The sequence below is a fragment of the Myodes glareolus genome, chromosome 16 (assembly GCF_982192425.1).
Source record: "Myodes glareolus chromosome 16, mMyoGla1.1, whole genome shotgun sequence".
Taxonomy (NCBI): domain Eukaryota; kingdom Metazoa; phylum Chordata; class Mammalia; order Rodentia; family Cricetidae; genus Myodes; species Myodes glareolus.
The window spans coordinates 73,614,830-73,641,290 of NC_142041.1; the positions used below are offsets into that span (position 1 = coordinate 73,614,830).

General features: G+C 36.6%; 1 protein-coding gene across 4 annotated transcripts in view; it reads left to right on the forward strand.

Moving 5' to 3' along the window:
* Positions 1-25,224, forward strand: part of Lrrcc1 (leucine rich repeat and coiled-coil centrosomal protein 1) — a 40,302-nt gene extending 15,078 nt beyond the window's left edge. For 2 of the 4 annotated variants that reach the window (XM_048420071.3, XM_048420069.3), the window contains 9 exons: positions 598-737; positions 1,410-1,611; positions 2,486-2,671; positions 3,470-3,644; positions 4,411-4,574; positions 5,288-5,496; positions 5,582-5,719; positions 6,404-6,539; positions 15,680-16,367. In XM_048420071.3, the coding sequence (XP_048276028.1) occupies positions 598-737; positions 1,410-1,611; positions 2,486-2,671; positions 3,470-3,644; positions 4,411-4,574; positions 5,288-5,496; positions 5,582-5,719; positions 6,404-6,539; positions 15,680-15,802 (1,473 nt within the window). In that variant the 3' untranslated portion in view covers positions 15,803-16,367. Of the gene's footprint in view, positions 1-597; positions 738-1,409; positions 1,612-2,485; positions 2,672-3,469; positions 3,645-4,410; positions 4,575-5,233; positions 5,497-5,581; positions 5,720-6,403; positions 6,540-15,679; positions 16,368-25,002 lie in introns of those variants that run through there. The other 2 variants (XM_048420070.3, XM_048420072.3) reach the window with 2 other exon arrangements.
* The last annotated feature ends 1,237 nt before the right edge of the window (positions 25,225-26,461 follow it).

The window sequence follows — 26,461 nt, forward strand, 5'->3', positions numbered from 1 at the left end:
AATAATAATTGGTGTCAGTATATTTGATGCTTCAACTTTGTCTGACAATATCATTCTTAATTCAGTAAAGTTTGAAAAGAGCTCAGTTATCAAGTTATGCCATTTAATCAACATTTAGAGAAGCTGCCATAAAATACAAGCCGGTAGTTGCAGGGGTGGCCGTGAAGCTCCTTGCTCGCTCTCGAAGCTCTTAGGTCTGCCAGCTTCTCTGTATAAGGACTTTCCCTTTTCTCTCAGACTCTGATCTTCTGAGCGTCAGAACGCCCCAGAGCACTCTCACTCACCCACTCACTGTGTGTCTGGCAGTCTGCTTGTTTGACTCTGTACCTAACTCAAAAGGCATGACTTTTCCCCTTCGCTATCTCCCCGCTCCAGGTAGCTGCCAGGGTCTACAGCTTGCCTGCCCTGTGGCTTTTCTTTCAAACTAATGAAACTGCCCTTGACCTTTAAACAAACTGACCACATAGAAAGTAGAAGCAGAGCAGTGACTGTAAGTGCTGTCACCATGTGTACGACACACAAATGAGACAAGTGACTTTAGATCTAGAGGCAGGGGGATGATTGTGGGACTGTTGTAATCATTTGTACCTCATTCAGATGAGACTTATCCAAGAGGTGGAGCTCAAAGCCTCCGCTGCTGATCGAGAAATAAACTTACTTCGAACTTCTCTTCACCAAGAAAAGGAGCAAGTGCAACAACTTCATGAACTACTGGCATTGAAAGAAGAGGAACACAGGTGAATGAAACGTGTCAACACAATATTGATATTCATAAGTATAAAAGAAAGTTTCTGGTTCTGTCCACCCTCCTTCCTACCCAACAATTGACTATTTAGTGACGTCTGACAGAATTAACTCATGGAGGGCTGGCAACATGGCTTAACACCAAAGCCTGAAAATTATGGTTCCTGGGACCCTTGTGACACAAGGAATACCAACTCCTGCAGGTTGTCCTCTGACATCTATGTATGACATAACACGTAATCTATCAGCCAATCAATGTAGTTTAAAAAAAGATTAAAATCAGAAAAAAATTATGAAAAAACATATTTGCGCCTCTATTAAATTCAGTCTTATAGAAATAGCAGCTGAAAAACAAATGTGTGGCTTTGGTGTCAGCATGAAAAGAAGATTCTTATAAATAATGCACCTTATTTCTACATTTCTTCAAGCTTAACAAAAATTGCCCATCCTGTAGAGGTAGCTGTTAACTTCCAAATAACTATTGTAAGACTACTCAGTATTCTTTAAAACAGTAGTCTATGAACTTTCTCTGTCTGTACATTTTTGTGTTTTAAAGCAAAGAACTAATCTTCCATTAACCTTAGGTGATGCAAAATGTTAAAGGCTATTTAAAGACCTTTGAATTTTTATTTTCATGAACTGCATTGCTTTGGTTTCCATTCCAGGAAAGAAATTGAAACTAGAGAGTTTTTCAGTGATGCAGAGTTTCAGGATGCATTAGCTAAAGAAATGTCCAAAGAAGAAAGAAAACATGAGCAAGAAGTAAAAGAATACCAAGAAAAAATTGATATATTAAACCAGCAGTATTTGGATTTAGAAAACGAATTCCGTATTGCTTTAACTGTTGAAGCCAGAAGATTTAAAGATGTAAGGATTGATGTGTAGCTCTATTGATAAGAGAGCCACATTTTAGAATCTTACAGTCTTTCCATCTCTGTTAATGCTATTCCCTGTCTTCTAAGTGCTTATGCCAAAAACTAATGCCAACATTGACTCCTTTTTCTCTGATACTCCATAATGAGTACCTTACAAGCTTTTTGTAGTGTTATTTTTAGAATATAGTCTTACCAACTTTGTATTAACATGTAAGTTAGATGTTATACCACTCCTCAACTAATTTGCCCTTCCATTTTATTCAGAACAATTCAGAACTCTGTGTTGTAGCTGTCTTCATGTTGTTACCATTTTCCCCTTTACCTATGCTGCACCTATCACCATGTATTACACTGTTCCTGGAAGCACCTTCCTGCCCAGAACACCTTCTCTACGTACATTCGCATCCTTTGTTGTGTGCTGGCAACCTCTCAATAACAATGTCATTTACAGTAGTTTACATCCCTCTAAGCTTATGCCATCTATATAGTTTCATGATGCATAGTTTCTTCTTGTTGGTATACTGCTAGTCCCTAACTACTACAAGGCAATTTAGTCTGTTTTCTCCATTAGTACACTGCAGCGCCAAACAGCGGCTGACCTATAGCAATTGCTCAGTGAATATGTGTCATACAAATGAATCTCGGTTCTTACATTCACTACTTAGTTTCTTGGGTAACTAAACAAATGAGGAGCAAACTCCTTGGGTCTGTGTTTTATCTGCTGGGAATTAGTAGATGGAAACAAACTACCTCTGATTTTTGTTTTGCTAAAATGCAAGGTTTTTAAATGAAAATTGTAAACTGTTTCTAGAAGCAATATTTTCTATTTGGGAAGCTGTTGTTTATAATATGATTTTGAAATATAGGTTCAAGATGGCTTTGAAGATGTTGCAACTGAGTTAGCCAAGAGCAAACATGCTCTTATTTGGGCTCAACGCAAAGAAAATGAATCATCATCTTTAATTAAAGATCTGACCTGTATGGTGAAGGAACAAAAGACAAAACTCTCAGAAGTCTCCAAATTGAAACAGGAAGCAGCAGCGAATTTACAGGCAAGAGTCTGGAGTGTCATTTCCTTGGAGCTTTCGCATCACCTCAAGTGTGAGCAGTGGAGTTCGGGGTACTCAGGATTCATTTGGAGATATTCTTGATGAAAGTATACCTCGTGAAATGAATGATTTCATAGATGATGTTGCTTTCATCAAAATATCTATCTAAATGTGTCAGGTATAGTGATGCACACTTTCAGCCCAGCTCTTAGGAGACAGAATCAGTCAGAGGGATCTCTGAATTAGAGTCCATCCTGGTCTACATGTTGAGTTCTAGACCCTTTTAGTAAACATGATACTCTGTCTCAAAAAATAAATAAAATATGTAAATAAATTACTGAAGTAAATTTACTTTTATGAAGGTGTTACCAGTTGCACGTGATACTCAAAAGGTGTTAAGGTTTGAGAAGTGCCACTTGTTACTGGTATTAATTATTAGCCTTTAAATTCATGTCTATGAATATTTATATTCTTTCACCTAAGAACTCAACTTTTGTAAAGTTATAGATAATTTAAATATTTCATGAGAAATTTTGACAATTGTAGGTTCAGTTTTTCTCTTTAACAATTATAGAGTAAAAGCTATAGAAAGTAACCTTTTAGATGATGACATTTGCTTTATAGCATGTGTCTTAAAACTTGGTGTAAATTTTGGTAATATTTACTTTTTAATTGCTTAAAGCGCTCTTTTTCAAAGATGTAAAAAAGAAATGTACTTTAATAAAAATTTATTGTGTATATAATTTTAATGTTTATAGTTAAGTGAAATAATTGGTGATTTTGTGTTTTGGGGGTATATAGAATCAAATCAACACTCTGGAAATTTTGATTGAAGATGACAAGCAGAAGAGCATTCAAATAGAAATTCTTAAGCATGAAAAAACGCAGCTTATTTCTGAGCTAGCAGCCAAGGAGTCACTGATCTATGGTTTAAGGACAGAACGAAAAGTATGGGGACATGAACTAGCACATCAGGGTAAGTCCCAAGTTTTTAGATGGAAAATAGCTCTTGTGAGAAAGCAATAAATACGCATTTACCAGCCAGAGAGGAACACACACCTCTCAGGAAGTAAGAAATCACTTCAGCAGTTAAGTTGTTAAAGTGCCCAGGCATGGAAGTACAAGTGCCCAGCTCTGGAAGCTGAGAAAGAAAAGGACTCGAGAGCAGATGAGGAAATGGTAGCTTTGATACCTTTAGTTTTCTATTTGAATTTATTTTTCATTAATATATAAAAACAGTAAAATTGTATATTTTCGCAGGATACTGTGCTGTTACTGCTCTATATTAATAGTAACATCTAAAATGAGTATTCATATTTGTGACATTTACAGTATTTTGCATGGACAGAAGTAAAATTTTGTGTGAATGAAAACCACTGTACATTGTAGGTAAATTCTTAGTCTTGTTCCTTTTCTGATTGTTACATAGCAAAGGAAAATTAAAAACCGTATCTCAACATTTACAAATAACTTGGAAATTTTGAATTGTTAGGTACTGTTTGAAACAAAGTGTTATTTGTTTATTCTATAGTAATTTCTAATGTGGTGTGTCTGCTCCGTCTCACCTAACAGGGTCTATAACAGCTGAGATATTTAGAAAGCTTTCCTTCCTGCTGATTTGCATTACTGTATGCTTTGGATTTTAAATGCGATTTTTCTGTTTTTCTCCTTATTAGGCTAGGTTTTCATAAATTACAAAAATTACCAAGGTGTGTTGTTTCTAACTGGCATTTGTTTCTTAGGATCGTCACTAGCTCAGAGCCGTGGGAAATTAGAAGCCCAAATTGAAAGTTTATGCAGAGAGAATGAATCTCTGAGAAAAAGCCACGAAAGTGACTGCGATGCCTTGAGAATAAAGTGCAAAATCATCGAGGACCAAACTGAAACCATCAGAAAATTAAAAGATGTAAGCTTAATGTTTTCTTTTGGGGAAAAAGGCTGGTGTCAGATCTAAAAATAATAATTTATATTTTTAATTTTCAATTGTAGATTTTTTTTGGTTGGTTGGTTTTGGGCTTTTGAGTTTTTTTGTTTTGTTTTGTTTTTCAAGACAGTGTTTCCCTGTAGCTTTGGAGCCTGTTTTGGAACGCTATCTTTACCCCAGGCTGGCCTCAAGCTCACAGAGATCCGCCTGTCTCTGCGTCCTGAGTGCCGAGACTAAAGGTGTACACCACTACCAACCAGCTAACTGTTGTAGATTTTAAAGAGAGAAAGAATATCATGTTTTCTTTTTAAGTTTTTCACCTTGCACTCAAAAGTACTATGTGGTAGTTATTAACTTGAATCTTAATTTAATTTTTTTTTGTTGTTGTTGTTGTTTTTACTGTTTTTTGAGACCGAGTCTATGTATCTATGTATTCCTGGGTGGCAAGGAAACAAACTAGCCTGAAACTCACAGAGATCTGCCTGCCACTGCCTTGAGTGCTGGGATTAAAGGCGTGTGGCACAATGCCTGGCTTATTATTTCCTGCCTTGGAAATAACAGAATATGAGGCATCTGTAAAAGATTAGCCATGACAAGAAAATTTAATATTATATATAATATTGTGTTCAATATCCTTTTAGGTCTTAATTTTTACCATATGCAACATCTAAAATAAATTACTGATTTTTTTAAAGTGCTTACAAGAAAAAGATGAGCAAATCAAATTATTACAAGAAAAGATCACTTTCGTAGAAAAATGTACTCAAGAGCAACTTAATGAAAAATGTTCACAACTAGATAATGTGATTGAAAAATTAGAAAGACACAATGAGAGAAAGGAAAAACTAAAACAACAGTTGAAAACAAAGGAATTAGAACTTGAAGAAATCAGAAAAGCTTACAGGTATTGTATAATACTTGCCACTGAGAAAGTTTTAGACTAATGATTTCATGGTTTTCGCTTTTAAAGTTATTTTCTGTCTTTTTAGCACGTTAAATCAGAAATGGCATGATAAAGGAGAACTACTCTGTCATCTTGAAACACAAGTAAAAGAAGTCAAAGAAAAATTTGAAAACAAGGAAAAGAAACTTAAAGCAGAGAGAGACAAAAGCCTTGAGCTGCAAAAGTAAGCATTAAATCATGAAGGATGTGGGATCCCTTTAAACATACATACTGCAAGGTCTTGGTAAAACACATATAAAGAAAGAAAAGGATGCCAAAGTCATGGCGGACATAATTAATTTGCTAAGAAAATTATTTTCATGCCATCTATAAAATAGAAAGTAATAGTTCCCTCCCCAATAACTTGATAAATATATATTTCTCCATATAGCATAGTGCCTGAAACATAGTAATCATTATATGTACATTTTATTACTAACATTACTGTTACTATCTGAATAAAATCTTGCTTGGTGTAAATGGAATTCAGATAGTTACTTGACTGCCAAGAGCAATGTAGATTTAAATGGCAATTAGCCTGCATAAACTGAGGAAGAGAAATAATTTTAAAAGAAAGCAAAAAAACTATATAGCTAACTGCAATTTTTTAGATTCGTTCTAAAAAATTACTCAATGGGAAATAAGGATTTACCTTTTAATATATAAATCTATTTTAAAAATAATTTGTAAAATAGAAGTTTCCATGAAAAATGGGTATTACAATTTAATGGCTGGTTCTGATTTCAAGATGCAGAGTGTTATTAATAGCAGTCTGCAGATGACTTCCCACTGCACCTAAGAAAAAGCCCACTTAATCTGTGTATCCATATGCATAGGGGTATTTTCTCCTGTTTTTTTTTTTTTAAAGGGATGCACTAGAAAAGCTTCAAAGCATGGATGATGCTTTTAAGAAACAAGTTGATGCTATTGTTGAAGCTCATCAAGCTGAAATAATACAACTAACAAATGAGAAGCAGAAATATATTGATTGTGCGAATTTAAAGGTACTGTGAGTTAAGATTTACTTTAAAAATTAATATTAAATGATTATAGTTAAAAAATTAGATTTTTGAAAATTAGTAGAAACTACACATTTTAATGCTATAACTACTGAAGAACACGTTGTCAAAGCTGTCCTGCACCCAGGCACCACTTGGGTCATTTCTCAGTAATAACTCCTGTGAACTAAGTGCAAAGTTAGATCCCATTTGCACTTGTCCACGATATTGGCAGTCTTCTGTGAATTTCCCTTTGGTTGTGACAAGGAAAAAGTGTAAATGTAGTCTACCACTGCCTTGAGAAAGTTCTCAGCTATTGCTTCCGTATTCATTGGGGCTTAAATCAGTCAGCTTTGTCATCTTGATGAGAATGAGTTCCTGGTGCTGCCAGTACAGACATCAGGTACTTCACCTCAGAAGAAAAATGGTCAAACCAAGGTATTCTAACAATCACGCAAATATTCCAATATGGCCACACTTTTGAGATCCACATGATTCAAAAATATGTAAGAACTTTTCATTAATTTTCAAGTAGTAATGGAAAAAAGCAAACAGAAATGAAGGTGTATAAGATTCAGAAATGAGCAACCAAAAAGCGTTCAAGGGCAGAAAGCACAGTAGTATCTGCTTATCCTGTAATCTTAGTGTAGGGTGAGGCAGGAAGGTGAATGTTCTGCCATACTGGACTAAACAGAAAGATATCTATCCAGAAGACGGGGAGGTGCTGGAAAGCTGGCTCAGCTGTTAATAGCACTGAACAATCATGAGGCTTAGAGTTCAGATACTGTTATCCACATAGCAAAAGCCAGGTTATCACACCCTATAAATGCCAATAACTCCAGCTCTGAGGGATCCACTGCCCTAATCCATCCTCAACATACATTCACATATTCATGTAAACACATACCAACTCATGTACACAAAAATAAGTAAGTCTTAAAGACCCAAAGTCACTCTCAATTAGAATGTGGAAAGTAGAGTTACCCTTAGAACTCTCAAGAGAGAAAACGGTCTTATATAAATAATAGTTAATGGGAATAATGACTAAGTTATTTCACTTGAAGTCGGTGGCGATTTCAGGTATTTTATTTAACATGATATAAAAGTGCTATAGGCAATAAAACAGGAATTAGGCTTTTGGCTGAAAATACTGAGGATGATGTTGGACCTACTACAAACATGATTTGGTAAAGAGTTGAAGAAATGATTTCTTTTTTTATTAAATTTCTTTTTTATTACTTTATAAATAATACCAATCAAAATTCCCACTTGCTCCCCTCCTCCCACTTCTCGCTCTCCCACACACCCTCCCCTGCTCTTCGACACCCTGCCCTGTGGGAAGTCCAAGGCCCTCCCCAGGAAGTTGTGCATCCCAAAAAGCCAGTACATGCAGTAGAGACAAATCCCGGTGCCATTATCATTGGTTTCTCAGTCTGCCCCAATTGTCAACTACATTCAGAGGATCCAGTTTGATCACATGCTCATTCAGTTCCAGTCCAGCTGGCTTTCGTGAGCTCACATTAGTTCAGGCACACTGTCTCAGTGGGTGGACCAACCCCTCATGGTTTTGACTTCTTTGGACATATTCTCCCTCCTTCTGCTCTTCAACTGGACCTTGGGAGCTCAGTCTAGTACTCCCATGTGAGTCTCTGTCTCAGTCTCCATCTGTCACCAGACGAAAGTTCTATGGTGACATTCAAGATAGTCATCAGTCTGACTACAGGACAAAGCCAGTTCAGGAACCCTCTCCTTCACTGCCCAGGGTCCTAGATGGAGACATCCCTGTGGACTCCTGGGAACCGCTCTAGAGTCAATCCTCTTGCCAACCCCACAATGCCTCCCTTAATTAAGATATCTAATTCTCTGCTACCATATCAGTCCTTCCTCCATCTCAACCATCCCACTCTCCCAAGCTCTCCCCAACCCTCACTCCTCTCTCTCCCCCTTACCCCTTCCCCCCACACCACCCGCACCCCCATGCTCCCAACTTTTGCCTGGCGATCTTGTCTGCTTCCAGTTTCCAGGACGATCTATATATGTTTTTCTTTGGGTTCCCCTTATTACTTAGGTACTCTTGAATCGCAAACTATAGGCTCAGTGTCCTTTGTTTATGGCTAAAATCCACTAATGAGTGAGTACATGCCATATTTATATTTTGGGGTCTGGGTTATCTCACTCAGGATAGTGTTTTCTACTTCCATCCATTTGCATGCAAAATTCAAGATGTCATTGTTTTTTACCGCTAAATAGTACTCTAATGTGTATATATTCCACACTTTCTTTATGCATTTTTCCATTGAGGGGCATCTAGGTTGTTTCCAGGTTCTGGCTATTACAAATAATGCTGGTATGAACATAGTTGAACAAATGCTTTTGTAGTATGATTGGGCATCTCTTGGCTGTATTCCCAAGAGTGATATTGCTAGATTCTGAGGTTGATTCCCAATTTTCTGAGAAACGGCCACACTGATTACCAAAGTGGTTTTACGAGTTTGCATTTCCACCAGCAGTGGGTGAGTGTTCCCCTTTCTCCACATCCTCTCCGGCTTAGGTTATCATTGGTGTTTTTGATTTTAGCCATTCTGACAGGTGTAAGATGGTATCTCAGAGTTGTTTTGATTTGCATTTCCCTGATGGCTAAGGAAGTTGAACATGTCCTTAAGTATCTTTTGGCCATTTGAAATCCTTTTTTTTTTTTTTAAACTGAAGTCTTTTTTTAAAAAAAAGATTTATTTATTATGTGTACAGTGTTCCACCTACAGGCCAGAAGAGGGCGCCAGATCTCATTACAGATGGTTATGAGCCAACATGTGGGTGCTGGGAACCGAACTCAGAACCTCTGATAGAGCAGCCAGTGTTCTTGACCACTGAGCCATCTCTTCAGCCCTGCCATTTGAAATTCTTCCGTTGACAATTCCCTGTTCAGTTCAGTACCCCGTTTTTTAATTGAGTTATTTAGAATTTTAATGTCTAGTTTCTTGAGTTCTTTGTATATTTTGGAGATCAGACCTTTGTCTGATGTGGGGTTGGTGAAGATCTCCCATTCAGTGGGTTGCCTTTTTGTCTTAATGACTCTGTCCTTTGCTTTACAGAAGCTTCTCAGTTTTAGGAGGTCCAATTTATTCATTGTGGCTCTTATTGTCTGTGCTACTGGGGTTATACATAGGAAGTGGTCTCCTGTGCCCAAGTATTGCAGGCTACTTCCCACTTTCTCTGCTATCAGGTTCAGTGTGGTCAGATTTATTTTGAGATCTTTAATCCATTTGGGAGTTTTGTGCATGGTGATAGATAATGGATCTATTTTCATTCTTCTACAGGTTGACATCCAATTATGCCAGCACCATTTGTTAAAGATACTTTCTTCCATTGTGTAGTTTTAGCTTCTTTCTCAAAAATCAGGTGTTCATAGGTTTGTGGATTAATATCTGGGTCTTCGATTCGATTCCATTGGTCAACGTCTCTGTTTTTATGCCAATATCAGGCTGTTTTCATTACTGTGGCTATGTAGTAGAGTTTGATGTCAGGGATGGTAATGCCTCTGGAAGTTCCTTTATTGTATAGGATTGTTTTAGAAATCTTGGGTTTTTTGTTTTTCCTTATAAAGTTGATTATTGTTCTCTCAAGGTCTATGAAGAATTTTGTTAGAATTTTGATGGAGATTGCATTGAATGTGTAGATTCCTTTTGGTAGGATTGCCATTTTTACTATGTTGATCCTTCCTATCCAAGAACATGGGAGATCTTTTCATTTTCTGGTATCTTCTTCAATTTCTTTCTTCAAAAACAAATGGGTCTTTCACTTCCTTAGTTAGTGTTACCCCAAGATACTTTATGCTGTTTGTTGTGGCTATCGGGAAAGGTGATGTTTCTCTGATTTTCCTCTCTGCTTCTTCATCCTTTGTGTGTAGAAGAGTACTAATTTTTTTGAGTTGCTCTTGTATTCTGTCACATCACTGAAGGTGTTTATCAGCTATAGGCATTCTCTGGTACAGTTTTTGGGGTCACTTATGTACACTATCATATCATCTGCAAATAATGAAAGTTTGTCTTTTTTCTTTCCAATTTGAATCAGATTGATCTTTTTATGTTGTCTTATTGCTATTGCTAAAACTTCAAGCACTATGTTGAAGAGATATAGAGAGAGTGGACAGCCTTGTCTTCTTCCTGATTTTAGTGGAATCACTTTGAGTTTCTCTCCATTTAATTTGATGTTAGCTGTCAGCTTGCTGTATATTGCTTTTAATTATATTTAGTTATGATCCTTATCTCCCCAATCTCTCCAAGACCTCTATCATAAAGGGGTGTTGAATTTTGCCAAATGCTTTTTTTTGGCATCTAATGAAATGATCATATGGTTTTTTTCTTTCAATTTATTTATATGATGGATTACATTGATAGCCTACATGATCAAGATGGATGATTTTTTTTTCTTTTTGATGTGTTCGTGGATTCGGTTTGCCAGTCCTTAATTGAGAATTTTTGCATCGTTGTTCATGGTCTATAATTCTCTTTCTTTGTTGAGTCTTTGTGTGGTTTTGGTATCAGGGTCACTGTAGCTTCATAAAAAGAGTTTGGCAATGACTCTTTTGTTTCTATTATATGGAACACATTAAGGAGTATAGGTATTAGCTATTAGCTCTTCTTGGAAGTTCTGGTAGGATTCTTCTCTAAAACCATCTGGCCCTGGACTTTTTTTGTTGGAAGGTTTTTGATGACAGCTTCTATTTTCTTGCGACTTATAGGTCTATTTAAATTGATTACCTGGTCTTGATTTAATTTTGTTATATGATATTTATCTAAAAAATTGTCCATTTCTTTTACATTTTCCAATTTTGTGGAGTACAGGCTTTTGTAATAAAAACAAATGATTCTCTGAATTTCCTTAGTGTCTTTTGTTATGTCCCCTTTTCATTTCTCATCTTGTTAATTCTAGTGTTCTCTCTCTGCCTTTTGATTAATTTGGATGGGGGTTTGTCAATCTTGTTGATTTTCCAAAAGAGCCAGCTCTTTGTTTCATTGATTCCTTGGACTGTTTTCTGTATTTCTATTTTGTTGATTTCAGCCCTCAATTTGATTATTTCAGTCTTCTACTCCTACTGTGTGAGTCTGCTTCTTTTTATTCTAGAGCTTTCAGATGTGCTGTTAAGTCACTAATGTGAGCTTTCTCTGTTTTCTTTACTTGGGCACTTAGTGCTATGAACTTTCCTCTTAGTACTGCTTTCGTATTGTCCCATAGGTTTGGGTAAGTTGTGTCTTCATTTCCGTTGAATTCAAGGAAGACTTTAATTTCTTTCTTTATTTCTTCCTTGACCCAGGGCTGGTTCAGTAGTTTATTGTTCAGTTTCCATGAGTTTATAGGCTTTCTGTGGATAATATTGTTGTTAAATTATAACTTTACTCCATGGTGATCCGATAAGACACAGATGGTTACTAAATTTTGTTTTTGTGCCTGTGGATGTTTGCTTTGTTACCGAGTATGTGGTCAATTTTTGAGAAGGTTCCATGAGATGCTGAGAAGAAGGTATATTCTTTCCTATTTGGGTTGAATATTTTATAGATGTCTGTTAAGTCCATTTGATTCATTACATCTGTTAGTTCTCTTATTTCTCTGTTAAGTTTCTGTCTGGTTGACCTGTCCATTGGTGATAGAGGAGTGTTGAAATCTCCCACTATTAGTGTGTGGGGTTTGATGTGTGATTTGAGTTTTAATAATGTCTCTTTTACATATGTGAGTGCTTTTATATTAGGGGCATAGATATTTAGGATTGAGACTTCATCTTGATGAATTGTTCCTATTATGAGTATAAAGTATCCTTCTCCATCTTTTATGATTGATTTTAGTTTGAAATTAATTTTGTTAATTATTAGGATAGCCACACCTGCTTGTTTCTTAGGTCCATTTGCTTGAAAACCCTTTTCCCAGCCCTTTACTCTGAGGTAGTGTCTGTCTTTGAGGTTGAGGTGTGTTTCTTGTAAACAGCAAAATGCTGGATTCTGTTTTCATATCCATTCTCTTAACCTGTGTCTTTTTATAGGTGAATTGAGTCCATTGATATTAAGTGATATTAATGAGCAGTGGTTATTAGCTCCAGTTATTTTTTAGTGGTAGTGTTTGTGTGTTTCCCTTTCTTTGAGTTGTGTTGGGGGAGGATTAACAGATGTCTGTGCTATTGTGGATGTTGCTGGCTTCCTTGGGTTGAGGTTTTCCTTCTAGTTCTTTCTTTAAGACTGTGTTTGTGGATACATATTGTTTAAATCTGTTTTTGTCATTGGATATCTTGTTTTCTGCATTGATGGTAAAAGAAACCTTGCTGAGTATAGTAGTCAGGGCTTGCAACCATGGTCTCTTAGTGTCTGCAACACATCTATCCAGGACCTTCTGGCTTTCATGGTTTCCATTGAGAAGTCAGGTGTAATTCTGATAGGTTTACCTTTATATGTTATTTGATCTTTTTCCTTTGCAGCTCTTGAAATTCTTTCTTTAATTCTGTATGTTTTTTGTTTTGATTAGTATATGACGTGCAAGAGGGTGTTTTGTTTTTTTTTTCTGTTTTTTTTTGTCCAGTCTATTTGGTGTTCTGTAAGCTTCTTGTGCCTTCATAGCGATATCCTTCTTTAGGTTGAGAAAGTTTTCTTCTATAATTTTGTTGATTCTATTTTTCTGGGCCATTGAGCTAGGGTTTTCTCCTTCTACCCCTATTATTCTTAGGTTTGGTCTTTTTATGGTGTCCCAGATTTCCTGGATATTTTGTGTTAAAAATTTGTTGAGTTTGTTGCTTTTTTTAAACAATGAGTCTATTTACTCAATAGTATCTTCAGCGCCTGATATTCTTTCTTCTCTCTTGTATTCTGTTTGTTATACTTGCCTCTGTAGTTGATGTTCGTTTACCTAGATTTTCAATATCTTGCTATCCCTCCGTTTGTGTTTTCTTTATTATCTCCATTTCGGTCTTCAAGTGTTGAACTGTTTCCTTTACCTGTTTGATTGCTTTTTCTTGGTTTTCTTGGATATCTTTGAGGGATTTATTAATTTCTTCTAACTTTTTGTTTGTTTTCTCTTCCATTTCTTTAAGGGAGTTTTTCACTTCCTATTTAAAGGTCTGCATCATTTTCATAAGGTTATGTTTAAAGTTGATTTCTTCTACTTCTTTTGGGTGAGGATGTTCAACTCTTCCTGTTCGCTGGATTCTGGTGTTATCATGTTGCTTTTCAGAATGTTGGAGGCATTCTTGCATTGGCACCAACCATCTCTTCCTTCAAATGGGGTCAGCAGAGTCTTAGTGTCTTGGTCCAATCCTTGCTGTGGCTGACTGAGTACTGGGGAGTTTTTTTGTTTATTTTTGTTTTGTTTTTTGTTTTTGTTTTTTGGGTCTGCCCTCATGTAGGTCCCCTCAGCACTGCTGCAGGCTCTCAGATCCCCTCAGCCCTGAAACAGGCTGTGTTGTGGGTTTCAAGGACCTTTCTGATGAAAAGGCGGGTTTGCTGCAGGGTGGAATGGGGTAAAGAAAGCAGCAGGAACTCCCCGCTGGATGGCCAGAAAAGCTTAGGGAATTGGAGGTGGCGTGGATTCAGTTCCTCGGGACTGCCCTAGAGAGTGGCACTTCAGGATATCTGGCCGTGTAGTCCCTTACTCACCTCTCCAGTTCCCCTCAGCACGGGAGCAGGGTCTCCTGCAGGGTTCCAAGGACCTCGCAGACAAAAGCAAGAAATGCTTTCTTATGTTGGTTTTTGACAGACAAACTCTGGTTATTACACAGTTAATAACCTGTTCCTGCTTCCTGAGGTTATTACACAGTTAAGTTTGTATTGTGTTAGAAGTTACAAGCTTCTCTTTTCAGGATGTTCCTGAGGGACTTCCTGGTGCTGCATGGTTTATTTCATGATGTAACTTAAATCCAAAGGCTTTGCTCCTGATCATCCTGAAGATCTCTACCATGTAACTAAAAACGCAGTTCCTGTTCCCAAGCCTCTGAAATGAACAGAAAGGACATGGATATTAAATTCTACCTGATTCTGATAGAGTCGGATTCACCGATTGACTCCTTATTATAAGATTAAGTGGGTCCTTCCATCCAGCTGGAATTAAGAGTCATCCACAGTCTGTTCTTAATGGCGTAAATTTGTCTTGTGTACTAAAGCAACAAAATTGCTTTAAATTTTAAAAAAAAACTAGAAAAATAGAATCAGAGCTTAAAATAATCAGACGCAGGAAGTATATAGATCCTGAGGCGTCACAGACCAAGGTGACAATTTAAATTAGGAAACGTTGGAACTGGAGAGTTGGCTCTAAAATTGAGAGCACTAGGCTCTAGGAGAGCACCCAAGCTTGGTCCCCAGCACCCACATGGTGGCTCACAATCAACTGTAACTCTGGTCCCAAGGAATCAATGCCCTTTTCTTACCTCCGTTAGCACTAAGCATGATTGTGGTAAATGTATATGTATGCAGGCAAAACACACATGCACATAAAATAATAAAAATAAATCTAAAAAATAAATTAGGAAAAGTTATTTTCTAAAGGAAATGAAATTAGAAGATCTGTATTAAGGTGAGTAATGAATTGATAGAAGAAAGTGTTCATAGCTGTGTCAGACATGGTGAGCTACATAGAAGAATCAAGCAGAAGTCTGTAGTATGTTATACAAGCATCTTAGGGAATGTGGACTATGAATGGATGGTAAAATTATATTTCAGAGGTGAAAGACAGACTTTTAGAAATGGTAGAGGGACCGAATTGAAGAGGGATTGCTTTGGGAGGGAAGTTGTGTGTGTTCGAGGTCTTTAAGTGGTAAATGTTTTACGCTGAGCTCAGCATTGGCAGGCTGCTCAGAGCAGTGGGATGCTGGAATCAGAACACTGGGTTTCTGTTCTCTATAAAACAGGGATTTCACATTTTCTAAGCTCAAAATGCAGGTAAACACATTGTTTTATTTTTTTTCAGAGGAATCTTCAGACTAAATAGGTAATACACTTAAAAGTACTTTATATAGTTTTCAGTTCTATCATTTGAAAAAAAAATTGCATCTTGCTAACTTCATTTAATCAATCACAAATTATATAGAGTACATAAAATACATCATTGACTTTCAAAATGCACTTAAATTTTTTTTTAGAAAATTAAAATGTAAAATGTATACATTGGTTTAGGTTCAGCAAGTTGAAGAAGAAATGCGAGGACTTCTGGAAGAAACATGCAAGAACAAAAAAATAATGGAAGGAAAAATTAAGCAACTTGCTTGTGCTCTAAGTGAAATTCAGAAAGAAATGTGATGTTTGTGGGAACAAATTTAATTGAAATGGACCAACAGACCTATTGTACAAATAATTAAATACTGTAACCGTAGTAACTGCTATGACTTTGAAATGTCTCTTTCTACACATTTCATTATGAATTTTTAAGAGACTTGATGAAATAATTGTATGTGTAGGGTTTTTATAATAAACTATTGATAATTATATATATTAGAATAACCTATCATAATAACTAGACTTCAAGCACTTTTTCTTGTCTTTGTCCTGTATGTACCTTGTTGGTAATTACACGTTTATTTGCAGACTTGTAAAGGAAGGTTAGAATTTGAGTAGAGAGGAGAGAAAGTGATTATTGTTGTTTACTTGTGCTAGTGCAGAACTGATTATATTTATGGGTTCTCCTTTAGTTGATGTAGCTCTGCTCTTTCAAAGCATCTCTAACATGTAGCCAAAAATTTAAAGTCTATATGATTAAAAAAAATGTGTTGTCATTCAGAAAGCAGGTGTAGCTATCTCCACATGCTCAGTTTTCTCCTTTCTGTTGTATTTGTTTCATTAAAGATGACATTTATACTTTTATAAATATTGTCTGATCTAGAAGAGCACTGCAGTCCTACCATCATCCACACTTTCAGTCACTACATGAAGAGACTTCTTCATTTCCTAGCATGTCTTGAACTGCTATGTCACGTCCGCCACCTCTTACACTGGAAAATATACTCCTGTGCCATTTCTGAAAGGAAGAAAATATAACACATTTGAAAACTAGTATCATTAGTAAACTAAATTTTAAAAGTAAGTAAAAACTCAAATAATAAGTGTTCTTGAAGGAAAGGGTCTTGTATGTTCTTACAGCTGAGCAACATACTGCAGTCTGGGCTAATATCAGAGAAACCAACATGTAATAGGAATCCTGGAAGCAAGATAAAGAATAGCTGCAAACCTACTAAATTTGATTTTAAATAATTAACCAAGATAATTTTTTGTTTGTTTGTTTTTCTTTTATTTTTTGAGACAGGGTTTCTTTGTAGCTTTGGAGCCTGTCCTGGAACTAACTCTTGTAGACCAGACTGTCCTCGAACTGAGTGCTGGGATTAACGGTGTGCACCACCACTGCCTGGCCCAACAGATAAATTTTTAATTAAAAAATCATTATAAAAGGATTTCACCCTTACAATGTCAGCTACACTTCAAGAAATTTGAAAGGGAACAAGAGAATATACAGAATATACAGGTTGGAAAGAATTCAAAATAGCTGAAAGACATTAGTAGATTAATGAAGACTTACAAAATACATTGTCAGTCAACCCTCTAAGAAAGATGCCAAAGAAACTAAGGCAGAAAGGAAATTATACCTGACAACTCAAACCCAACAAAGGAAATGGTTTACTACAAAAGGTAAATTTTTATATAAAAGATTAGAATTTTGGCTAGCTGGCAGAAATTACTGTTGTTGAATTTATACCATAGAAGATAACAGAAAATACCAGAAGCTTGGTAACTGTAATGTGTGTTTTGTTCATATTACAGGAGTATTGAATTGAAGATGATTAGTGCTCAGATGCACACAATAATCAGTATTAACTAGGAAAGTAAGCCCCCCAAATCATTAAAATGCCTATCTAGGCACACAGCTCACAACCAGGAGATTCAAGTGAGTCAAAATGTCAGCCTGAGCCACACTGGAGACTCTACATTTGAATGGCTACAAGGGGTTTACTGACCTTACCAGAAAAAATAATCCTGATGGTAAAAGTGTTTTAAAACTTCTAGAAGTAGTCCTAATTAGGTATAGCAATAAAAGAAGTATTCAACAAAAACCTCAAACAATAGCAAAGGCCTGGATGATGTTGCAGGGACTGCATTTTCTGCACCTCCACTTCAGCCAGATGAAACTCCGTAGATGGTTGTGGGTGTGGACACGTCAGGTTTTTTCCCTTTTCTTCTGGCCAAAGGATGTAGTCTCACCAGAGTGGACAAGCTGTTAGGGTTATGCATGAGTTCTGAAAGTTATTAGGCTACATTATGATTGATAATCACAGCCAAAAAGGGAAGGGACTCCATCCATCCAGCTCCCACTCATGACATCAAAATACTAGGAGTCTAGTTACTAACCCTTAAGCAGGTCACAAATCAGATGTTACCTCTTGGGAGAGGCAAACCTAGAAGACCCAGACCCAGGTTTCCTGCTTTCTTCTAGCACTTGAAGTAGAATCTCTTGAACTTGTATACAGCCAACCTCAAAACTTTCCCCGAAGGGATTGAGTTTATTTGAAACAATGGAGAAATTCAAGCTAACCACTCTAATAAGTGCAGTAAATGTAACTCTCTATCAGTTTATCAAATGAAACTGATGACTGAAAATCATGCCTAACTTGAGAATTTCATAAATATGTTCTTGTAAGGTGTCTCCTGTTACTATAGAGGACAGGAGGCATTTGCTCAAATTTCCCATTTTATTTTGAAATCATCTATATTAGAAAATTTGAGTTATTTACTGTATTTTATGGCCAGGTTGGATCATTTTTCTACAATGTTGGTAGTTGAAAATACTCAGATACTCACTTACCCCTCAGGAGAATAAGAACAACATCTAGAGGATGGAAAGGGGCACCACTTAGAGTCGGGTCAGGAGGAATCAACATGTTAAGTGTATTTGACTTTATTAATACAGTGTTTATAGTGTGTGATATCACCTTCCTGGTGTTGATCTTCATGTGTCAGTATTATGTATAAAGACATTGTAAACTGATTTTTTGTTGCTCTTTTGTGTTCTAGAAAATAGCATAATTGTGTCATAGTTTAGAATTTAGCTGTTCAACATGTGATCAGAGAACCAAGAGAATATAACTTGGCAACTTCCTAAGCATACAAAAATTCTCAGGCCCCAGCACAACCTCACATGCTCAGCACACCTCTCCTACCGAGCTTCCCTCTCCCAAGACCTACCTTTGAAACAGGAGCATGGGGTGATAGGAGTTAATGTTCACATGTAGGAAGCGTTGGCTGACCCAGAGCTCTGCAGTTACCTTTAGCTCTGGACCTATCACTGCTTTGTGAAACAAAGTTCTTAAGTATCTGCCCTGAGTAGGGCCTTTCCATCTCTGTTGGAGTTTCTATACCGCTCTTATACTAATTTGCCTGCTTTCACCTCAGATATAGTCTTCAGATGTAATATATTTTGTTTTTGTTTTTTGAGACAAAGGTTTTTGAGACAAGGTTTCTCTATAGCCTTGGTGCTTGTCCCAGAACGAACTCTTGTAGACCAGGCTGTCCTCGAACTCCCAGAGATTCGCCTTCCTCTGCCTCCCAAGTGCTGGGATTAAAAGGCGTGCGCCACAACCACTATAGCGTCTTTTTTGATAGAGCGATTTACCAGAACAATATTTCTGCTACCCCAGATCACAAATATCATCAGTAGTACTATTTGTCAAATCAAGTCTTGGTCTATTTGTGTGATTTGATTATGGTAGCATAGACTATACAAATGGTTCTGTGCAGGAAGATTTTAGTGCAAATGGTGGTTGAGGGTTGCAGCTTGTCATTACAGTATAATGTAGCTCATCTTTTTTACTCTGCTTTTCCTACTATTTCAAATCTCAGATAAACATAATTTCTACTTCAGGTTAAGATCTGTTCATATATACCAAAGGATGGTGTTATATGCAATTCCTGTGCTTTTTTGTTAATAGTCAATTAAATATAATACGTGAGTTCAAATGGTAGCTGACAGTAAGTCTGATTGTTATCAGAACCAATGTCTGATACTTCCAGTTTCGTGCGTTCATAAGTTTTCTATCTGGTGGTAAGCTCAGAATTTGCTTGGCTCAGATTTATCAGCATGGGTGCTACAATATGGAGGATGTTTCAGGAAGGCTATGGAGCCCTTGGTGTGCCCTGTGGAAGCAAATACCCCATGAACCTTGCTTAATTATTTCGAAGTGTGTGATCCTGAGTACACATTTCTGCTTGTTGGCAGTATCTGGGCTCACCTATCTGTGAGAAGGAGAAATGAAACACTTAATTCTACAATAGGAATGTAGATTATGGTATGATTAGAAACAGTGTCAGCAATCCATTGTTTGGGAGGAGGAGTGTCAGATAATTTATACATTGACTGAAATATCAGAAGTTTTAGGAATCATTTGGTTTTCTGAATCTAGGGGATTTTCTCTAATAATTTTCTATCCAGAAGTTTATCTTTGGATCTATAAGTCAAATTCTTGACTTAAAGTACCTCAAATAAACTTAGTGATCTTTGGACTTAGACACTTTGCTATGAACTTGAGTTCTAATATGCACTTACTTCCCTGCATGGAAGCTATACAACTAACCAAATTCCCAAAGCCATGATTTACTCTCCAAGACTGCTGAGCTTCTCTCAAACTGAGATGTTATATTCAGATGGCTAGTTGAATAATTTGAATAATAACTAGTAAAGATAACTCAACTGGTACCCTTGGGAATCCCAGTATACTTGTGCGTGGGACAATGTCCTGAATGTTTTGAAGGATAACAGCTTAAATCTTCACACTTTGTCAAGGTGTCCAGGAATACAGAGCAGTCACCCAACTCTAGTACCATTTACACATCACTGATGTGGATAATGCTAAATGTCTTAGGGTTAATATTATTATTACAAGATAAGTAAAAAAAAAAAAAGTAACAAATAATTGAGCAATGTACATACAGTGGGATAAAAACAATACTGTGGTAATGGTTCAGTTGACAGACTCATCTGAGTTACCATGTATGGTCATACAGAAGAGTGGGAATGATAGGGTGGTCCTAATTATCTGTAGTATTTCCTTCTGCTGGGAATCTTTTTCTGCTGCCCAGTACCCATACTGTAAGGGATGAGAGACAGGTCTCAGTAGCACCAGTTTCAGTGAGTGACCACAATCTGGTTTTCTATTTTATCCACAATAGACTTAAGAGCTGCTGGAGCTTAAGTAGATGTTTCCAGTATATTATTTCTTACATTTTATTTTATGTGTATGAATGTTTAGCCTACATGTAAATCTGTGCAGCGTGTGTATGCCTGGTACCCATGGAGACCAGAAAAGGGTATTAGATATCCTCAAATTGGAATTATTGAATGTTGTGAGCTGCCAAGTGGATGCTAGGAATTGAGCCCAGGGACTCTGGAAGAGCAGCCAGTGCTCTTAACTGCCAAGCCTTCTCTCCAGCTCCTCCAGTATATTCTTTATTTTTTGTTATGACAAACTAGATTCCTTTATATTTTAATATACATGATTTCTATCCATGAATATGTATGACTTCAAGTTCACATATCAGATTATAAACACTACCCTAGTGAAGGTGAGAATTAAAAATCTCATTGCTGAGCTGGTGAGATGGGTCAGCTAGTAAAGGCACTTGGTGCTAAACCTGAGTACCTGAGTTTGGTCCCTGGGACTCACATAGTGGAAGAAAAAAAACTGATTCTCACAAGTTGTTCCCTGACCGCCACATAAATACACATGTGTGTACTTGCACATAAACATCATGCAGTTTTTAAAATCTATATGCCACAATAGAGTATAAAAAATAATAAATGTGAATCAGATTTAGTTGTAGAAATACCTATACAATTAAAACTAAGATACTAAAGAAGTAATGTTACATACTAGAAGATCAAAAGACCATCCATGCTCAAGGACTGGAAGAACTAATACTGTGAAAATGACGATTCTACCAAAAGCAGTCTACAGATAAATGTACCTTCATCAAACCCAATGACATTCTTTACAGAACTAGAAACAATCCTAAAATGCAAGTGGAAGCACAAAAGGTTCTGAATAGTTAAAGCAGTCCTTGACAGCAGTGCAAGCTCCATAATATGATGCCCATTTACATTACAGAACCCAGTAACAAGACAGCATAGCACTGGTATAATAATAAGCATGGAGAGCAAAGGAATAGGTCATAGGACTCAGAAGGAAGTCCACAGAGCTAGAAGCACCTAACACTTGATAAAGTTCTCAAGAATAAACATTAGAGAAGAAACAATCCTTTACAAATGATGCTGGGAAATTGGGTTTATAAATGTAAAAGTATGCCAATATTAACTACCCTACACAAAATCAGTTAAAAAATGAATCAAGACCTTAATGTAAGATCTACAATTCTGAAACTTCATTTCTGAAGAAAAAAAAAAACAACATTCCTAACTTATCAATGGGTAGAGGCAAAAATTTCTGGAAAAGACCCCAACAGCACAGGAAATAATGCCATGATTTATTAATAAATAGGAATCATATGAAATCAAGAATTTTCATCACAGCCAAAGAGACAACCATCAGAGTGAAAAGACAGCTTATAAAATAGAAAACAAAAGCTGTGTGACAGAGGTAGAAATACGACGAGCTACAAAAGTTTAGCACCAAAAACTTCAATGTTTTGCTAGTCCATACCGCCCCAGTTGGAATGCTATCCTCAAGAAAGTAGAAGGTAAAGGCTGGTGATGTGGGGGCGAGAAGGATGCTGGGAAGAGGATCTTTAATTTACTAATGGGAGAGAATGTAATCTCATGCAAGGACTTTTGAAGTCAAGCATGGAGATTCCTGCCACATAACAGCTGTACACCACTGGATATATACCTAAAGGACTCTAAGTGAACATAGCATACAGGTGATTATTGCTGTATTAGTCACTATGGAAATGGAACCAGTCTCGTTGACCATCAACAGATGAAGGATAAAGAAAATGTGGTATTGGGGGCTGGAGAGATGGCTCAGAGGTTAAGAGCACTGACTGCTCTTCCAATGGAACCGGGTTCAATTCCCAGCACCCACATGGCAGTTCACAACTGTCTGAAAATCCAGTTCCGGGGGATCTGACACCCTTCACACCAATGCACATAAAATAAAGTTAAATAAACTATAAAAAATATTTAAAAAAAAAAAGAAAATGTGGTACATAAACACTGGAATTTTATTCAGCTTTTTAGAAGAAAAACTGACATTTGTAGTGAAATGAGTGTGATTAAATCATTGTTATGCAAAATAGGACAGACTCAAAAATACTAATTTCCCCTCACATGCAAGAACTAAGTTATATATATAAATTATGTTTACATGTGTGCTTGTATATTTGTAAATCATGTATCAAGATGGGGGTAATGAAGAACTTTTACAGGGGTCAGAAAAACAGTAATGGAGTACATGTAATAGGAAAGCAGAAGGACAAAATGGAAGAAACAACTGTAGAATGGGAGGGTTCAAGGAAAAGCAATGGGAGGATAAAATGAGAACAGAGAAGAGAGACTTGATGACAACCATTGCTTTGAATGCTACCTTTAAAAATGGATGGCAAAATGGAAAACATTGTCAGTGCCACTCTTCCAGGGCAGCATGTTTTTAATCACATATTATGTATCCTCTTTGGCAAAACAGAAGTACAAGACAAAATCATTCTGCTGTGTGCATGCAAATTGTATGTTTACATACAATCTGCACTTGCTATTTGTACTTTACAGGATACAAACTTTCAAAAGGCCTTTGCATTATCTGTCATAGTGCTGTGCCATGTGTGCGATGAGCCATGTCACTTATCATAAGAGGATTAACTATCCTTGAAACGTCTTTTAACTACTTTTTTTGTTGTTGTTTTGGTTTGGTTTTGGTTTTTTTGAGACAGGGTTTCTCCGTGGTTTAGGAGCCTGTCGTGAAACTCAGTCTGTAGACCACGTTGGCCTCGAAATTCACAGAGATTGCCTGCCTCTTCCTCCCAAGTGTTGGGACAGAAGGCATGTGCCACCACAACCAAGCCTTAACTACCCTTTACATTGTAATTGTAATTGCTGGAGAGATGGCTCAGAACTTAACAGCACTGACTGCTCTTCCAGAGGGCCTAGGTTCAATCCCCAGCACCCACATGGCAGTTCACAACTGTCTGTGAGTTCAATTCCGGGGACTCTGGCACCCTCACACCAGTGCACATAAAAATAAAATAAAATGCAGAAGACAGATATTTGTATGTTATAAGCATTTGAAAGGAAAAATAGGCAAACCTAGTTTCAGAAAAAATAAAATAAAGAGGTAATACAGTTAATACAGAAATTTTTGATGGACTGTTAGCTCAAGGGAGAACAGTTGAAAGCTGTAATTATTTATGACCTTTAAATAGAATTAATAATTTAAAACTCAGTTACATCTGAGGACGTAACTCAGTGCTTGGGTACTTATTTAGCATGTACAGTGCCCCAACTTCAATCCAAAGCACTGCTTTACTCCCCTGGAGGGGAGGCAAAAAAAAAAAAAAAAAAAAAAAAGAAAAAGAAAAATAGTTTACTCTCATCATCAAATAAGAACTTTTATTTTCTTAAATATTTACTATGGCAGAAGAGTACATATTTTTTATTTATGTGTATATATGAAAATGGCGTGTGTGATTCTCCACAAATGTCACATACTTCAAATCCAGTACGTTCTGGCCTAATAAATTATCCTTTTCGGCTGGAGAGATGGCTAAGTGGTTAAGAGCACTGGCTGTTCTTCCAGAGGTTCTGAGTCCAATTCCCAGCAACCACATGGTGGCTCATAACCATCTGTAATGAGATCTGATGCCCTCTTCTGGCATGCGGGCATACATAGAGGCAGAATGTTGTTTACATAATAAATAAATCTTAAAAAAAATAAATTATTCTTTTCATCATCAAATTCTTGCCATTCATTCCTCAACCTAGTCCTGAATTACATAATTATTCTGAAATGAATTAAAACTTATTCAATAATATTACAACACATCATAATATCTGTCCTACAAATCTATGTGACTAACCCAAATTTGTTGAAAGATTGCTGACGTGGAAATATTGCTCCACGAGTCAGTGAAATACATGTTAGCTCCACTGGACTAGCAAGTGAACAAAAATCTGCCAAAGAGATCCGAGGTTTTTCTCCAAAAGGGCAGTCATTCGTGTGTAGTAACCGGCCCCCTGTCGATAACTGTCTCTTTATAGCCAAAGAACATGAAAATCGAAGTCAGAGTGAAACAAAAAGTGCATTCTTAGTCACCTAATATCTGTTAAGTGAACAGTGTGCAATAGTGGCCAGTAGTGTCTTAAGATTATTTGTATTCTGGTTTTTAATGAGCAGAAATTTCAACAAGATCCAGCAGTAATAAAACGACATTTTACCATTCATCTCATTTTCAGCAATGTTTGGTGGGAAAGAAACGTCCTTATTGTTCACTGTGCTGTTGATTGTTCGCAGGGAGACTGCGTGCGTGCGGACTGAGACTGGAGAGCACCTCGTCCCCATCCGCCGCTGTGCTCCGAGGGCTTGGACTAAGTACCCACATTTATTCTTCCGCGTTTGAGTATGCAGATGGCAGTTGCACAGCTCTATATATTACAACCCACATGAAAAGACTGGATTGTCTATAAATTTTACATCTATCAAATGTTTTTACAACAAATAAAAGAATAAAAAACATTTATGACAGTTTTCTCTCTGAAATTTGTAAAACAGTGTAATTTTTTATTTTAGAATATCAGTCAACAAAACACAAAAGATTTTACGGCTAATTGAAATGTTTACTAATTTGTTAATACTCTAATACTTGAAATCCAGCAAATTCAAATAAATGAAAATTCCACTGTGAAAACCACAACTTAAAAAGTTTAGTCAGTAGTCATATTACCTTTTTAAAAATATCTAAAATAGTATATTAAAATGTGTTTACAAAATTACCCATCATGATAATAGTGATAAAGTTCAATCGAATGCTTGCTTCCCTAAAACTAACCTTTTGAAACTCTAAGGCCCCCAGCCCCCTCCCAACTTAAGCTGTTTGGAGACTAGGAGATCATTACCAGTTGATGTCTTCCTGAGGCTGAGGTTTTCATGCTGGCATTAGAGCTTTTGTAGGAGCAGAAATGCAAAGCTGTTCAGTAGCCTCTCAGAGACGAAGACAGTGCAAAAAATCCTGCATCCACAAACTTGAAGAGGCTCCCGACTAGAACTCAGCAATCCCTAGGCCTTGATCTTAGACTTGCAGCCTTCAGATTATGAGACTATAAATTTTATAGTTTAGATAGCCAATTTCTGATGTAGTTTGGCAGCCTAAGCTAAGTAACACACACATAATTGTTTTATAAATAGTAATAATTTCATTTCACAACCGTTTCTGACCTAGCACACAAAGCAGAATGTTCCTTGATTAAAATCTCAAGACACGTTTTTATTATAATCAATATTAGTTATTAATTTGTAAAATTTGTTGATTTGCTTAATATAAAATTATATAGGTAGTTGGATTAACTGATTGTTTTCATTTTATTTTAGTTCTTTATCCCAAATTTTGTTTAAAAAAAAGTAAAATTTTTGTTTACTATGTTCTTCGCACTAAAACAGTGGCTAATAAACTTCTGTCTGTGAAGGCAAAACAATATTTTATTTAAAATGGTTTTCAGGATTTACTAGTTGATGATATCAGTTTTCCTTCTCATTTCAGTGACTTTTTTCTCTCTACTGTTAAATTGGGTATTATTCCTTCATGGAGAAACATTATTTTCTGCCAAATGATGTTTTTTAGTCACCTAATACTTAAATGTGAGCAATATTCCATGTATGTGAACACTAAGTTGTCAAAGATGTTTATACTGATTCTCAAGTTTGCAAGTAAAATGAAGGGTGGAAACAGATTTCCTCATCTCATACCTTTGTGATT